The 14,373-nt window shown below is 47.0% G+C and overlaps 1 protein-coding gene across 2 annotated transcripts in view; it reads right to left on the bottom strand.

Moving 5' to 3' along the window:
- The window catches only part of LOC141089506 (amine sulfotransferase-like), a 246,147-nt gene that overhangs the window by 153,549 nt on the left and 78,225 nt on the right, over window positions 1-14,373 (bottom strand). For both annotated transcript variants that reach the window (XM_073575962.1, XM_073575963.1), the window contains exon 3: window positions 10,526-10,734. In XM_073575962.1, the coding sequence (XP_073432063.1) occupies window positions 10,526-10,734 (209 nt within the window). The remainder of the gene's footprint in view (window positions 1-10,525; window positions 10,735-14,373) is intronic.

Genomic DNA, 14,373 nt, shown 5'->3' with positions numbered 1-14,373 from the left:
TGGTGGGAACTTTGAACCCCCAAGTGCTTCACAGAAGTTTATAATGTACAGCCGTAAAATTAAAAAATCATATTTTGTCCACAAATATGAGCTTTTCACCCCCAATTTTTATTTTCCCAAGGAAAACAGGACCCCAAAAGTTATTGTGCAATTTGTCCTGAGTACATTTATACCCCATATGTGAGGGTAAACCACTGTTTGGACGTATGGCAGAGCTCGGAAGGGAAGGAGCGCAGTTTGACTTTTTCAACGCAAAATTGGCTGGATGCCTTGTCTCGTTTGGAGAGCCCTTGATGTGCCTAAACAGTGGAAACCCCCACAAATAACATCATTTTTGAAATTAGACCCCCCAAGGAACTTATCTAGATGTGTGGTGAGAACTTTGGACCCTCAAGGGCTTCACAGAAGTTTATAACGTACAGCCGTAAAATTAAAAAAATCATACTTTTTTCACAAAAATGATCTTTTCACCCCCAATTTTTATTTTCCCAAGGGAAAAGGACCCCAAAAGTTATTGTGAAATTTGTCCTTAGTACGCTGATACCTGATATGTGGGAGCAAACCACTGTTTGGGTGCATGGCAGAGCTCAGAACGCAAGTAGCACTGTTTGACTTTTTCAACGCAAAATTGGGTAGAATTGAGATCGGACGCCATGTCCCGTTTGGAGAGCCCCTGATATGCCTAAACAGAGGAAACACCCCGCAAGTGACCCCATTTTGGAAAATAGACCCCCCCATGGAACTTATCTAGCTGTGTGTAGAGCACTTTGAACCCCCAAGTGCTTCACAGAAGTTTATAACGCTCAGGCGTGAATATAAAAAAAATCTGATTTTTTCCAAAAACATGATCTTTTAGTGCCCAATTTTTTTATTTTCCCAAGGGTAACAGGAGAAATTGGACCCCAAAAGTTGTTGTCCATTTTATCCTGAGTACGCTGATACCCTAAAAAGGGGAGAAAACTACTGTATGGGCACATGTCGGGGCTCGGAAGGGATGTAGTGACGTTTTGGAATGCAGATTTTGATGGAATGGTCTGCGGGTGTCATGTTTCCTTTTAAGAGCTCTTGATGTGCCTAAACAGTGGAAACAGTTTAAAACTGTTTCTACCCCAGACATGGATTACAGCATGGGACAGAACGGTGGACAAGTATGGTATATTGTTGTTTTTTTTATTTTACTTTTATTACAGGAGAACAAGGGCTTTGCTGGAATTAGGCATTTAAATAAAAATGGAACACTGTGTTTAGTCTTATTTCAAATAAATGACTTTATTCTTGCTGTTTTTATTTACCATACAACTATAGGATTAGTAATGGATGGGTGTCTAATAGACGCCTCTCCATTACTAAGCTGTGGCCTTGATGTCACCTGACAATACAAAGGTGACATCAACCCCACTTGCCACCACTACAGGGCAAATGGGAAGTGTCAGGAAAAGCGCCAGAATTGGCTCATCTAATAGATGTGCCTTTTCTGGGCAGCTACAGGCTGCTATTTTTAGATATTGCCCCTTACCAGCCTGAGAATATTAGCCCCAAGCTGACAGCTTTAGCAAGGTTGGTTGTCAAATATGGGGAGAACCCACACCATTTTCTTTAATTATATAATTAAATAATTAAAAAACAGCGTGGGGACCCCTCTATTCTTGATAACTGCCTTGCTGAAGCTGACAGCTGAGAGTTGCAGCCCCCAGCTATGAGATTTGTCTGGTTAGTTAGTGAAGTTCCGTAGGTGGGAGGTCAAGACTTGGTTGACCCGTTCAACTTGCCTGTTGGTCTGTGGGTGATAAGCGGAAGAGAAATCCAGAGATATGCCCAAGAGTTTACAGAGTGCTCTCCAGAAGCGGGAGGTAAACTGTACCCCGCGGTCAGACAGGATCCACTGAGGAAGCCTATGTAATCTGAAAATCTGATGAATGAAGATTTTAGCCAATTCAGAGGCTGTGGGCAGGCCAGGTAATGGAACAAAATGAGCCATTTTGGAAAACCAATCGACTACTACCAGAATAGTCGTGCATCTGGAAGAGCGGGGTAAATCGGTAACAAAATCCATGGCGATATGTTACCAAGGAGCTTTGGGAACAGGCAACGGCTGAAGGAGGCCAGAGGACAAGCTTCTAGGTACCTTGTTCCTGGCACAAATTGAGCAGGAGGCCACGAAGTCCAACACATCTTGGCGGAGAGAAGGCCATCAGTAATAACGGGAAAACAGAGTAAGGGTCTTCTTGATGCCAATATGTCCAGCGATCTTGGAGGAGTGACCCCAGCTTAGTACTTCTACCCTTTTGCCTTGCGGGACGAGGGTCTTGCCAGGTAGCATGGAATGAAGACTCACAGGAGCTAACGTGATAAACCGGGCAGGATTGATAACGTGCGATGGAGCCTCCTCCACTTTGGGTTACTGTAGGGACCGGGAGAGTGGATCTGCTTTGGTATTTTGGTATTTTTGTCACTGGGTTGGAAGTGGAGCTCGAAGTCGAAGCGAGAGAAAAACAATGACCACCTGGCTTGTCTGGAGTTGAGTCTTTGAGCCGACTGGAGGTAGGCCAGGTTTTTGTGGCCAGTGAATATTGTGAAGGGATGGACTGCCCCTTCCAGGAGATAACGCCACTCCTCTAGCGCCATCTTTATGGCCAGCAACTCTCGATCCCCAATCATGTAGTTACATTCTGCGGGTGAAAATGACTTGGAGAAGAATCCGCACGGAGCCAAGAGCCCAGTAGACGTCTTTTGGGAAAGAATCGCCCCAGCCCCTGTAGAAGATGCGTCTACCTCCAAGACGAAGGGCTTGCCAACCTCTGGCCAATGCAAAACCAGAGCCGTGGCGAAGGCCCGCTTCAGGGCGAGAAAAGCGTCTTCAGCTTCTGAGGGCCAGATGTTTGGTCTTTCTCCCTTCCGGGTAAGGGCAACAATAGGCTTGGTTAAAGCAGAGAAGTGCGGGATGAATAGCCTATAATAATTTGCGAAACCCAAGAATCGTTGAATGACTTTTACTCCGACAGGTCGCGGCCATTTGAGTATCGCGGACAAATTCTCTGGGTCCATTCGCAACCCCGAGTCCGTGATAATGTACCCCAAGAAGGGTAGGGAGGTCTGTTCAAACAGGCATTTCTCTATCTTGGCATAAAGTCGATTCTCCCGCAGGCATTGCAAGACCAGGCGAACACTCCTCCTGTGAGAGGACAGGTCAGGTGAAAAGATGAGGATGTCATCTAAATATACCACGAGGCACGAGTACAGAAGATCCTGGAAGATGTTAACAAATTCCTGGAAGACCGCTGGGGCGTTACAGAGTCCAAAGGGCATGACCAAATATTCGTAATGGCCATCCCGCGTGTTGAAGGTGGTCTTCCATTCATCTCCGACACGTATTTGGACCAAATTGTAGGCACCCCGTAGATCCAGTTTAGTAAAGATCCGGACCCCACACAGGCGGTCAAACAGCTCGGGGATAAGTGGTAGAGGATACATATTCTTGACTGTGATGTTATTTAAGCCTCGGTAGTCAATGCAGGGTTGAAGGGATCCATCCTTCTTCCGAACAAAGAAAAACCCGGCCCATGCTGGAGACGACGACTTCCGGATAAAGCCCCTGGCCAAGTTCTCCTGTATGTACTCCGACATGGCTGAGGTCTCTGCAGGCGACAACGGGTATATTTTTCCCCTGGGGGGAGTAGCTCAAGGAACTAGCTTGATTGGGCAATCTTAGGCCCGATGCGGAGGAAGGGTCTCAGCCTCCTTCTTGTCAAAGACATCCGCAAACGAATGGTAGGCCACGGGAAGCCCAGGAAGGTCCATGGGCACTTGGTGCAGGCTGGTACGGGTAATAGGAAGCAGACACCGTTCTTGGCAAGAGTGGCCCCAGCGAAGCACCAACCCAGAGCACCAAGCAATGACTGGCTCATGCGACCTGAGCCAGGGCAGGCCAAGGAGCAGAGCGTGGGACAAATTAGGCAAAACATAAAAAGCAATTTTCTCCTGGTGTAGGGCTCCGATTTGCATCTCCAGCGTGACTGTGGTGACGGAGACAGGTAACGGCTTGCCATCCACCGAGGTGATTACACGCGGCTCTTCAAGGGTGACAACAGGAAACCAGAACTTGTCCACCTCTTCCAACCGAATGAAGTTGTTTGCCGCACCAAAGTCCACACACGCCTCCACAGATCTACGCTCCAGACCTAGGAGAATTAAAGCTGAGATAGTAAGGGGTAGAGAGGGAATAGAGTCACCTAGGGAGGCCTCTCTTACCAGGCCTAGGCGGAGGAGTTTCCCGGCCTCTCCGGACAGAAACGCAGAAAGTGGTTGGTTCCACCACAATAGAGGCATAAACCTTGTTCTAATCTTTCCCTGCGTCGCAGCTCAGATAACTTTACGTGATCCACCTGCATGGGCTCCGGGGCAGTACCACTGGCAGGCTTGGTCGAACGAGGGCTAGGGACTGGGTGAAACCTAGACGGGCCTCTCTCCCTGACTGTCTCGTGGGAGCGTTCCTGGAACCGCAAGTCAATACGAGTAGCCAGGGATAAAAGGTCCTCTAAAGAGGTGGGGGTGTCCTGTCCAGCGAGCTCGTCCTTGATTTTCCCCAAAAGCCCCCTCCAAAAGGCCCCTACCAATGCCTCATTATTCCACCCCAGCTCGGAGGTCAGTGTCCGGAATCAAATGGCGTACTGTCCCACGGTAAGAGTTCCCTGTCGGAGATTAAAAAGGGACTCCGTGGTGGAGGCCAGACGCCCTGGCTCGTCAAAGACCCGTCGAATGGTGTCCAGGAATTCTTGTATGCTGGATAACACCAGGTCATCCCATTCCCACAGGGGGTTCACCCATGCCAAGGCCGCCCCCTCGAGATGGGACACGATAAATGCCACTTTAGCCCTATCAGACTGGTATTGTTGGGGCAGCAGCTTGAAATGTAGGTGGCACTGATTGAGAAACCCCCGACACAATTTGGGGTCCCCGGTATACCTTGGAGGCTTCCCCAAACGTGTCGGTGAGTGAGTGGCAGGTCGCAGGGCGGAGCAGAGGCCGCTGCCGAAGACTGCAGGGACTGCAAACGGTCATCGACAGACGCCATGTGATAAAGGATATGGGACTGTGTATCACGCTGCTGCGCGAGCTCCTGCTGGAGTCCCGCCAGCAGAGGGACGCTTCCTGGATTGAAAGTTTGAATAGCGGATAACCAGGTGTCCATGGACTTCATAAAAGCCATAATCCGGGTTTGCTTCTCCCGCAAAAAGAGTAATTCTTTTTGGGTGGCCGCCGAGGCACCAGCGGGGTCCATGGCCTGATTATTCTGTAAGGAGTAGCAAGAGTGGACCCTCTGGGTCACGGTACCGGGATCCCTAGGGCAAGCTGGTCAGGTGGTGCCGACCCCTATACAGGGACCATTAGGAGCAGGCCCAAAGGAGTCGAATACCACGACAGCTGATACCAAGAGGGGTGGCTCAGGTGCGTGTGAGGCAACAAGGCGGAGGGTCAGGTGAGACTGGAGACAGGAGCAACCGAAGTCAGGAGCGACCGGAGTCAGGAGCGACCAGAGTCAGGAGCGACCAGAGTCAGGAGCGACCAGAGTCAGGAGCGACCAGAGTCAGGAGCGACCAGAGTCAGGAGCGACCAGAGTCAGGAGCGACCAGAGTCAGGAGCGACCAGAGTCAGGAGCGACCAGAGTCAGGAGCGACCAGAGTCAGGAGCGACCAGAGTCAGGAGCGACCAGAGTCAGGTGCGATTAGACGGGGCCAGAGTACCGTACAGGAAGGCACACGATAATCAGGCACCTCTATGAGGGAGGAGCCGCCTGATATACCCTGTGCTGGAGCTTGATTGGTGATTGCTCCACAGGAGGGGTGCAGAAGGGGTTAAGTGAAGAGAGGGGCACGCGCCCGCGGCCTAAGGCGCATACCTGGAGCAGGACAAGAAGAGGAACCCTCGTGCTGAATCCCCCGGGCTGCAGGACGGGAGGCTGAAGGTGTCGCGCAGCGGCCAGAGCGGTAAGTGGGGATCCGAGGGGGAACCCTGGGAGCAGCAGCAGGAAGAGCGGGACCCGGTGAGATAGGTGACACCGGCCCCGAGCTGACAGGTGGCGCCAGTACCGGCAGCGCAGGCGTGACAGTACCATGCCTGCCTGTGGGCTGATGAGGACTCTGCAGTCGCAGAGTCCACAGGCTGCCCGCAGTGTAGCAGGGGCGGTGCTCGAGATGGATGTCCCGTGTCGGACCGACTGTTCCTGGTTTGGGCCCGCATACAATTCTGGGCCGCCGTCCTCCAGGCACAGTGTTACCATTACCGCATAGTAACCCCTCGGGCAGTCCTCGTTAAAGTAAGGGCCTTCTGTGTTTCACCGAGGCAGCGTTTACGTACACCTTAGCGTCCGTTCCTGCCTCGTGGATAAACCCAAATCTCTGGTCTATATTAGCGTAGACCAGTTGTCCATGAGAGTCGTGCCTGGCCATAGATCCCTCTCCATACTAATGTGACTGAGCCCAAATTTCCTTCTACCGCCTTTTTTTCTGGGCAATGACGTCCGCTATCCAGATGGACTGTCCAGTAGTAGTATTCAGGCTCCACTCCGGTGCCTAGCATGGGCCTGACCTCCCATCCCCGATGACTATGGGACTTACTAGTGGGCTCACTCCATGGGACAGTGGATCTAGGGACAGTACGGCCTGGCAGTGTAGAAGGCTGTGGTAATGACCAGCCTTCTGGTGTCAGGGGCTGTAGTTCACTCACCACTGCTGGTTGTGTTGTCCCATTCACATCCGTCCCACACGGGTTGGATCCTTCCCGTTTCAGGAGTCGCTGTACTCGCACTTCTGGAGGCCTTGGTGATTCAGCCATGCCGTCCTGCAGGTATCCGATCTGTCCTCGGGTGCGGCTGCGTACTGTAGCTCCTGCTGGCAAAGTCATGGCACAGCCTTTACTTCCGGCCCAGGCTCGTCGAGAGTTGTCTCTGTTTCCAGTCCCCGCCACTACTGCGAAGATAGCTCCTGACATGAATGTTCTACTTCCTGATGACGCTCTGGCTCCTGTTCCAGTTGCTGCAGAAGCTGTGTTCCAACATCCCTCGGCTCTGGTATGGCACACTCTTCCGGCATGCACTCCTTCGGGGCGGTCGCTGTTTCCAACTCTGGACGGTGGCATTCCTGTTCCAGACGGTGGGGTGACTCAGGCTCTGGCAGCTGCCCAGGGTCCGTCTTCTCAGGTAACGAACTCCTTTCAGCCATGTCATCCTTCTTCTGTCCGGGCCTAGTTCTTTCCTCCTTCTGCTGCCACTGCCATTCTAGGTGGCCTATGCTCCTGTAGTGGAGGGTATAGAAGTGATGCATTGTTGTCGATGCTGTATCTCCTAATGATGTCATGCAGCTGCACACAGGACTTTCTTCTGGGCCCCACCTGTTCCAGGGTGGGGTCGCCTCCAGCCGCTCCACCCATTTCCTTGTGACCTGTTGCAGGGGGTGAGTTCTTCTCCTACTCCGACGTACCCACCAGTGGAGGACCAGGGTAGATTGCCAGCCACATTTTGGCACTATTTCTGTGCTGTTATGCCCATGAAGGGTGTCATGATGGTGGTTGTTCTTCTTTTGCACGCCACAATCCGAGATCTTTAGAGCTGCCATTGTGGCCAATACAGACTCAGTCTCTTTTGGGGTTTTAGTCAAATCCAGTACTTCAGTCACATCCGGCATTCAAGTAACAGCCACAAAATCTTCAACTTTTTCCTCTCTGGTCACATCTGTTACATTCAAATCAGCATCAACATCATCTTCTTTCTTTGTGATTCCTCCGCTGTGCAAGATAGCGGCATTCTGCCGACTACGCCAAGTGTAAAGGTCAGCCAGGCCAAAAGTCGTGGCTTAGTTTCTCTGGCATTGTGTACCCTGGCCTTCCCTTATGTGAAATTCACATCTCTCTTGTACTCTACTTGCCTCTCCATTCCTGGCACCGATGGGGCCTACCCTCCTTTTTGTTGGGTCACCTTTATGTGAATGAGCAGAGACACGGTGTTAGGCATCGGGTTCCTACCTCTGCACAGCAGGAATCCCGAGCCTTGCCATCTGCGGTCTCCCATTCCTCTCTGTCCGCAGAGGAGCCTGCTCAGCAAAGACGTCGTTGTCGGCATCTTGCTCAGTCTACCACTGTTGGCTTGGTTACTGCTGCTAATCAGGGTTCAGCTATAGTAACCTGCAATAGCCAGCAGCAAGCAGCTCCTGGGACAAATTCCTTCTTTCGGTCCATTGAGCATGTCCGTGGGAAGTCCTCTCATTGGAGGTCTGAGGTCACATTCTCAGGTCCTATTGCTGCTCCCATTGGACTACTAGGAAGATCCCGGAAGGTCACTGCTATAAAAGAGTCACATGGCCGCAAGGCCATGCGCTAGTATAGACTCTTGTGGCTCATGGTGTGTATGATGATGGATGCTTGATACTGCGACTGACTCATTATGATCCCCTCCCTCTGGTTGTGCTTGAGTTCAGGGAATAGGAGTTAGAGTCTGCGCCCACCAGTGGCTTTGCATTCACGACCGTGCTCCCAGTCATCAGCACATGCCAGCGTCCGATGGTGCCAATATATCCAGGGCACTATGGTACCGTGTCGAGGGTTAGCAACTGCCAGAGCGGCGCAGTGCGCAAACATTGCGCTTTCCAGCCTTAAGGTTAGGCTGGTTAGTGGCGTCTGCCAGTGCGGCGCTGTATGCACCTAGTGTGCTTTATCTTTAGTTTGTGTATGTCCAGGCACCGCAGTAGCGGTGCCGAACGCTAGTGGGTCTAGAGGGACTCTAAATTCGTGTCCTTGGGGCAGGGTCCTGTGACCACAACACTAGCGCTCACTCAGTGGTATCGCGGTCCTGTGAAGCAACAGGGTCCACTTCCTATTAACCGGGTGAAGTTAACCCGTGTGTACTAGTTTTACCGCCAGTTATTGTTCGCCATTACCAAGCAGCAGTTGTCATCTCTGCACAGTGGACCCCGGGCTGCGAACGCACCTCTTACCATCTCTTTATTATTTGGTGCATTCTGCCAGCCCTACACACTGTCCAAGTATGACTCAAAATACAAAACTTTACTTTCAGATCTTTGCACCACATCCAGATACATTACATCAACAGCAGCTTCCACATTGCACGATACTGTGTCTTTCCCTTCTCTTCTCTCCCTGTCACACGGCTCGAGGTCGGGTTGTACCATTCGGTATGTTTTCCCAGCGTCCTCATCATGTAGGCTCACTACCTTCAGGGGTCCCTCATCCGTTTTGCCCTGGGACCAAGGGAGTCCACCCATGCTAGCAACCTCCACATCCTGAGCGACCCGCCCGCCTGTCCAGCTGTGTTCTGTTCTGCAGTCTTCTTTCTGGGAAAATCAATCCCCTGTCACTGCAGTTGTCATTCCTCTATCTGGCTTGCTATTTCTGGATGAATGGGCCTTTTCTTCAATGTTGCGGGGTGTTGGGCAGCTCGGGCATTTTGCCCATCCGAGCACTGTGGGCTACCCGCCCCGACTGACTCAATCTAGGAAGTCCTGTTACCTTACTCCCCAGCTAGCCCCTCCTAAAGTTAATTATGTACATGGTGGCTCATACGAAAGAACTCTATGCCCCCATCTAGTGTCTAAAATGTACATTGCACTCACTGTCCCTATTATCTACATTGGGCAGCAGACTTATAATATTACACTGGACACTTATATGCACATTTTAAAGCAGCATTCGACAACATACATAAACATAAACTAAAGAGAGTGGGACATGGTTAGGGGTTAGGACGGCTACAGTGACCCCCTTACAGTCTGATCAGTTGGGAAGCTACGGTACCAAAGAGTATGGTACAAGAACGTGATATTTTAGGAAGAGCAAGGGACAGCACAGCGAAAGGAATTATTATATTATGTGAAGAATGCTGTGCTGTATGACTAAACTGGACAAGCTGAGTAAAGTTGTTTTGCTGAAAATGAACTGGACTCAGAAAATCATTGCGTGATGCTGGGAGAGTCAGAGACCCCGCAGTTGGAGAACGACCCTCACTCACAAGTGAGTGAAATACAATGCACACAGCAGATGGGACATTGCGTTAATGTTGAGAGGAGCCAGGGTGTGCCAGAGCTACCACCATTAGCCATGACTACCGCTCTGGTCCCCATCACATTACCATCAGGCCAGAAAGTTACTGTGGTTACTGTATCTTTTGTTCTACCTAAGACTCTGTACAAAAACTAGAAATACTGATCAGCAAAACCAAGTCTCAAAACCCTTCTTTGTATTTTCTCCTTATTTATAAAAGAATAAGCTGCCCTAGGAAAAATAATTGCTCTCAGCATTTTGTTTCCTGCCTTTTGTTTTTTTTCCCCATGCACACACATTTTATTATATCATGCCCTCTCTTTTTGCAGGTAGGCAAATGTGACTAAAATGAAAAAAAATTCTGGGGGTAATTCTAATGTTTTTTTGCCCCAAAGCTTCTCAAAACACCAATATTGCAAAATGATCTATAAAAGATTAAATATGATAAATATTGTAAAATAATACTTATGTGATTTACTTTTGCTGTCCTGAACCTCAGATCTTTAGGCATTAGATAATAAGGCAGATGCGTCGTGAAGAGACGAGGAGATGGACGGCTGTTGAAGTCAACATTCCTAATGTTGTACTCAAGCCATGGAACTCTTTTGATGTTTTCAATCTGTTCTGTTCTGTTTCGATGGCCTTCATTAAATATTAGGCTTAGAATTTGCTGTGTCCAAACTGTGCCTGCAGAATAGCATGTATTAATTAACATTTTAATATGCAAAATATTAAAGCACAAGTGATGGGGTGATCGCTTCTAGTCTCCCATCTTTAAAGCAAGTAAAAAGTAAAAAATTAAAAATAAAAAAATAAAAAACTATAAAAGTTTAAATCACTCCCCATTTGCCCCATTCAAATTAAAACAATTAAAAAAAAATACACATATTTGGTATCGCTCTTTGAGAATTGCCCAATCAATCAACAAATAAAAATAATTAATCCAATCGGTAAACGGCATAACAAGAAAAAAAGTAAAAAATCCAGAATTACATTTTTTTTGGTCACCGCAACATTGCATTAAAACATTAAAATGAAATAATGGGCGATTAATAGATCACATATATAACAAAATGGTATAAATTAAAACGCCAGCTTGGCACTCAAAAAAAGCACTTACCTCGCCCCAGATTTTGAAAAATGGGGATGCTATGGGTCTTGGAAAATGGCGATTTTTTTTTTTTTTTTACAAACTTTGGATTTTTTTCACTATTTAAATAAAAAACAACCTATACATGTTTGGTATCTACAAACTAATAATGGCCTGGAGAATCATAATAGCTGGTCAGTTTTAGCATTTAGTGAACATGGTAACCCCCCCCACAAAAATAAAAAAACAATTGTGGAATTGCACGTTTTTTGCCATTTCACCGCATTTTAAATTTTGTTCCCATTTTCCAGTACACTGTATGGTAAAACCAATTGTAGCATTCAAAAGTAAAATTCATCCCGAAAAAAAACATGCCCTCACATGGCCATATTGATGGAAAAAATAAAAAAGTTTTGGCTCTGGGAAGAAGGGGAACAAAAATGGCAAATTCAAAAAGGGAAAAACCCAAGGTGGTGAAGAGGTTAATTTCTCCTCAGCTTTCTACTATGAACATACACTACTATCATGTACACTTGGGATGCATCTTCTGTGTCCCATGGTCATCCTTGGACTACGCTATATGACAAGGTCATGTTTTAGGCCGGGATCACACTTGCGAGAAACTCAGACGAGTCTCGCGTCTCAATACCCGACACTGCCGCCGGCACTTGGACCGGAGCGTTCAGCTGCATAGAAATACATTCAGCCGCACACTCTGGTCCTGAGTGCGGACGGCAGTGCCCGGTATTGAGAAGCGAGACTCGTGTGAGTTTCTCGCAAGTGTAAACCCGGCCTTAGAAGTGCACTCGTAAGTGTTATATAATGCTAAGAGCAGGGATCAGCCATGCATAAGGATACAACACCTGAGGCAATGTGGCAGATGAATTAATGCAGGCTGGAATGTGGCAAGACCTGTGAAGGCATGCTACAACTAGCTGAGTTACGCTAGTGGGTTATCATGATAGGGTCTTTTTTTTATAATGCACTGACACTTAGGCCTGTTTCACATGTCAGTGGCTCCGGTACGTGTAATGACAGTTGTCTCACGTACCGGAGACACTGACACACGTAGACCCATTCAAATGAATGGGTCTATGCAGATGTCAGCATCTTTTCACGAACACACGGTCCGTGTGCAAAACACGCCGACATGTCCGTTTTGACCCAGACCCCCGGCTGCAACCCGTGCAGCACACGTGCGCACTGAGAACAGTGTACGCTATCCTCCGAGACTAATAAATACAACACACCTACATATTATAGAGAAATCAACAATTCTAGAAGAAAATGTACATAACAATAGAATATACAGTATATCTATTAATTGCCAGGTTTGTTGGATAAAAGGAGTGAAGAACCACTCAAATTGAAATAAAGAAAAGAATATCCCACTAGTGACGTACAAAAGAAAATTTTGGACTAAAATAATTTTGATTAAAAATTGCCTTTATTTATATGGCTAGCAAATAGCAGTATACGTTTAAAAACAAGTGACTATGCTCAGAATATATATATATATATATATATATATATATATGTGTGTATAGGTAAAAATACAATTAAATTACATATCAGAATTGATGTATAAATATATATATATACCATAGACAAAAATTATTTTTCAATTCATGATGATATATGTTATAGGTAAAATATCCAGATAAAAAATTTTTAAAAAAAAGAATCCCAATTAAATCAAGGGTTAAAGAGAAAAATAAATAAATATAATGATTTATAAAAGAAGTGAAGAAAACATATTTATTGCATATATAAGTGCAGTTAGTAATAAACAAATCCCATTAATCTGGAAAAAAACAGTATAAAATGTCTTTGTGCAATAAGAAAGGTAAAGTATCACTGTGCAAACAGGGATTCAATGATAGCATAAATTACCGTCGTATAACTTTATAACTTTATGGTCGGTCTGATGGCCGGCATAGCGCTCTACCTGACATGGGTATCGGAATTACTTCCTTCGTCAGGGGGTGTCAGCTGTGAAGAATAGGGAGTTTATATATTGTGCTGGAGTGACGCCGATAATGGAGTCCGGAATGTGTGCGGCGCATGCACCGCCAGGAGGACTCAAGGAGCCCGCATCACATGACCAGATGCACGGGGCCAGAGTACCTGTCGAAAACCAAGGACACGGGACACCAGGACAGCCTGGAGCCGGGACACAGGCAGCACATGCCCACAGCAATGGACACACACTATGAGCAGTGGTGGAAACACTATAAAAAATATAGAGATTGGGCAATTGAATGCGATATGTATCCGGAATTAATATGAAAGTCAATATATATGAGAGTATTAAAGGTTTTAAAAAAAAGAGAAAAAATATAGAAAAAATTTATTTAGAAAAAACATAGATAGGGGAATAGGGGAAGGTAAATTAGTTATTAGTTAATATATTAAATAAAAGGGGAATAAATAAAATATCATCAGGAGGGCATTTAATGAGGAATTCATTATAAAGATATTATATAATGTATAAAATATATGTTAATAATGAAATAGTGAAGGAATAATAATTGAAAAAATTAAGGATGAAGTAGTAAAATTAATATAAAGTGCAAATAGTGTAAATATGTGAATAAAGAAGGGAGGAGTAAAGAATATCTCTATACATAAAAATGAATGTATGTATGTAAGTGTGTGTCACCAACCAATCACGAAGCAGCTTTCATTTCACCAGAGCTGTTCAAAAGAAGCTCAGCTCTGATTGGTTGCTATGATCAACAGTTTTCCTTGCAAACAATCACTAAGCATCTCTGATTTCACCAGAGCTGGTTAAAAGTAGCTGAGCTGTGATTGGTTGCTATGACCAACAGTTTTCTCACTGCATGACAACACCTCAGCAGACAGTGACATGGTGGAAGAAATCTACATCCCCAGGAACATAAGCTCCCAGCCATTGTCTGCCCCCCAGAAAGGAGCACAGAGCACATGGCAGAAATGAATCCCTCACTCCCGTGGATCAATGGTATGCAAGTTAGGGCAAATCCACTCAACCTTTTGGTACTGACCCCAGGCCTTTCTTAAAGGGATCTCCGGTATGGAAGGCAGGGCAAATCCATCCAGTGCTTTGGTTCTGACCCCAGGCCTCTCTTAAAGGGATCCCTGGTATGGAAGTCAGGGCAATTGCCTTCAAATGCTCTGGTACTGACCCCAGGCTTTCTTTAAGGGATCCCTCAGTGCTCTGATTCTGACCCCAGGGTTCTATTAAAGGCATCATT

The sequence above is a fragment of the Dendrobates tinctorius genome, unplaced genomic scaffold (assembly GCF_039654945.1).
Source record: "Dendrobates tinctorius isolate UK_male_01 unplaced genomic scaffold, ASM3965494v1 ptg000046l, whole genome shotgun sequence".
In the NCBI taxonomy this organism is placed as follows: domain Eukaryota; kingdom Metazoa; phylum Chordata; class Amphibia; order Anura; family Dendrobatidae; genus Dendrobates; species Dendrobates tinctorius.
The sequence above is the reverse complement of the archived record's forward strand: the minus strand, read 5'-3'. Positions and strand labels throughout refer to the sequence as shown.